General features: G+C 35.2%; 1 protein-coding gene across 1 annotated transcript; it reads left to right on the forward strand.

The window, feature by feature from the left end:
• Positions 1–428: 428 nt before the first annotated feature.
• Positions 429–1,361, forward strand: LOC308351582 (olfactory receptor 4C11-like; the record flags this gene model as incomplete). Its single annotated transcript, XM_080817382.1, has 1 exon — positions 429–1,361. The coding sequence occupies one exon, from the start codon at positions 429–431 to the stop codon at positions 1,359–1,361; it is 933 nt and encodes a 310-aa protein (XP_080673508.1).
• Positions 1,362–3,625: the final 2,264 nt, after the last annotated feature.

The raw sequence follows: 3,625 nt of genomic DNA on the forward strand, positions 1-3,625 counted from the left end.
TCTATCAAGTTCAAAAAAGCATGAAAGCACATTATGTATATCATGCATGAGCTTTCTCCTTTTTGCAACATTCTACCGTAATGGGTCCATGATGTAAAATAAGGAAAGATATTCAGCTCAGAAAGATACCCTCTCATGATAAATTCATTAAGTTAATGTTTATTATGCCTGAAGAATTGGGTACTCCCTCATTATTAATGTATCTCATTGTTTCCACAAGCAATCAGGTGAATAGATTGTAAATAAATATTATGATCCTTGCTTTATTCAAGGGAAAACAACATGGAAGATAAGGGACTACCCACTGGTAAGTGGCCATTCCATGAACAAGCATATGAATTTGACCTCCAAATGGAGTATTCATTTCCTAATATTTCTTTCTTTGCAGATCATTTCTAACTTGCATTTTCTCCACTTGGCCTGAAATAATGGAGCAAAATAACACAGTTACTGAGTTCATACTGCTAGGTTTGACCCAAGATCCAATGAAAAAGAAGATGGTATTTGTAATCTTCTTCATTTTTTATTTGGGAACTGTGGTAGGGAATTTGCTCATTATTGTGACCATCAAGTCCAGCCGCACACTTGGGAGCCCCATGTACTTTTTCCTATTTCATTTGTCCCTTGCTGATTCCTGTTTCTCAACTTCCACAGCCCCCAGACTAATTGCGGATTCACTCTCTGCACAAAGAACCATATCTTACAATGAGTGCATGACTCAAGTCTTTGCAATACATTTCTTTGGCTCCATGGAGGTCTTTGTTCTCATCCTCATGGCTATTGATCGTTATGTGGCTATTTGTAAGCCCTTACATTACCCAACCATCATGAGACGGCAGGTTTGCACAATCCTGATTGTTCTTGCATGGATAGGGGCTTTTATCCATTCCCTTGCTGAGCTAATGCTGGCCTTGAAATTGCCTTTCTGTGGGCCCAATTTGATTAATCATTACTGCTGTGATTTGCAGCCCTTGCTGAAACTTGCATGCATGGACACATATATGATCAACCTAGAATGGGTGTCTAACAGTGGGAGCATTTGCACAGGCAGTTTTGTGTTTCTGATGATTTCATACATTGTCATCTTGCACTCACTGAGAAACCACAGTGCAGAAGGGAGGAGAAAAGCTCTCTCCACCTGCATTACTCACATCATCGTAGTAGTCTTATTCTTTGGTCCATGTATATTCATATATGCACGCCCCCCAACCACTTTCCCTATGGACAAGATGGTGTCCGTATTTTATACTATTGGAACCCCTTTCTTCAACCCATTCATCTACACACTGAGGAATGCAGAAGTGAAAAATGCCATGAGAAAGCTATGCCATATCACAACTACCTCAGATAGCAAGAGATGAATTGAGGGTTTTGGTTGATTCTTTAATCTGTACAGATATCAGGTGTAATAGTGTATATCCTCACTTGTCCAACATACTCTATTACGATGCACCTGATTTCCTTACTTTTTCTGTACTTCTGCCCTCAAACTTGTAGCTTCCCTCGTAATGCCAGCCAGGTTCTTACCTCTCCTGAGAGTTCAATTCTGATATTGTTGATTACGAAGTACTCCTCACATTTCAGTCTACACTCTGGTTTGATAAGAAGAAAGATATTTACACAATCACAACTGTTCAAACAGTGAGTATTCATCAATAAAAAAGAGCATATTCTCTATGATTTGTAATTCTCTCTATAGAAAATTTCAAACAAGGTATCCTGCTTTCTCTTGAACACATCAGAACAAAGGAACTAAGTTTGTGTGTCAAGAATTATTTTTATTATATCATTCGTTCTTTTAAAAAAATTCCGTAATGGTGAATCCCTCACCAAAATGTTGTGTCCGTGCATGTGTACACACACATATACACATACATACATATGTATGTATGTGTATATATATGTGTGTGTGCGTGTGCGCATATTATATATATATATAATTTCTTATTTATAATAAATTATTATTACTATTCTCCTTATTTTTTTCCTTTGACTATCAGGAGAATTGTAGCATTATGTGTGGGATTTTTTCAATGTAGCATTACATGGCCTGGAGATATTCAGCTAAGCTGTATGATTTGTATATAGGAGCTACAAGAGAATACTGCAACTCTAAAAGGAAAAGAAGCAAAATAAAGTATGTTGTCAAAACTAAATAATAATTTAAAATACATCATAGATAAAACATATTTTTTGAGATTGAGGTACAGAAAAGTAGAACCCAGTTTGAAAGTGGGAGGGGAAGCATATTATTTCATTTACTGCTATGTTTTATAAATGGAATAAAAGAAAGTACTAGAGGCATTCAGAAATACTCACTTGAATGTCTCTAGTTAATGGAGTTGGAGTGAACCTGCTTTTGCAGCAGGAAGCCACTTTGTTTCTCTGTTTGTCCATTCCTATTAAAGCAGTAGTGTGGATAGACATGGTAGAATTGCCAGTAGAATTTTGGTGTTCATAGTTAAGAGAGCAGATTAGCAGATATGCCTTGAATATGTGCATTCCAGGTGTATTCTCATGAATTTTTAACTCATTGATTTCAGAGAGTACAAGAGTGTTAATTCAAAGGTGTACATGCCCCTGATGTTTATACCAGCATTATCTACAATAGCAAAACTATGGGCACAGCACAAGTTTCCATTGAATGATGAATGGAATAGACACAGGGTATATATTTCTCAGTCATTAAAAAGAATGAGATTGTGCCATTTGCAATGACAAGGTTTGAGCTAGAGACTATTAGGCTAAGCTAATCAAGTCAGTCAATGAAAGAGAACTACCACATGATTTCCCTCATGTAGAAATTAAGAAAAGATGAGTTTAGGGAAAAACAGAGAGAAGTGGGCAAATCAAGAAATGGGTTCTTAACTATAGAAAACAAACAGATGGTTACCAGAGAGGAGGTGTCTAGAAGGAGGGGTTAAATAGGTGATGGGGATTAAGGAGTGGACATGTTGTGATGAGCACTTGGTATGGTATGTAAGTGTTGAATCTCTAAATTGTACACCTGGAAATCATACTACACTGTATGTTAACTAACTGCAATCTAAAAATATAAAATAAAATAAAAAATAAAATTGATTACTTTCAGTGTATTCAAGTTTACCACATCCTTAGTAACTGTTACAGGATTCCATTTTATTTTTAATGCTGTTGCCCATTATTTATCTGGAAAAACATTTTTAATGTAAATAGTTTCCTCTTGTCAAAGGTTATTTTAAAATAAATTCATGGAAGTATCATGTTTTCAATATTCTCACTACTTTTTTTATTTCTGGGTTATTATGAAGTTAATGACTGCACTAGCATCCAAAGTTGGCATGTTGATGTACAAAAATTATATGTGTATATATATATACACACATATATATATATAATATTCAGTTATACAAATTGATGTTTGATGTACATATAATATGAAAATATCACCATAATCTAAGTACTTAGCACATATATCTTCTCCATATAGTTACTAGTGTGTGTGTGTGCATGTGTGTGTGTGTGTGTGTGTGTGTGTGTATAAGTTTTAATTTAAATCTATCCTGGTTGCAATTTCAAGTATTCATTATGGTCTTGTTAGCAATAGTGACCATGCTATATATTAGATCTCTAGAACTTATTCATT

Source organism: Martes martes, assembly GCF_963455335.1.
Source record: "Martes martes genome assembly, chromosome: 10".
Classification (NCBI taxonomy): Eukaryota; Metazoa; Chordata; class Mammalia; order Carnivora; family Mustelidae; genus Martes; species Martes martes.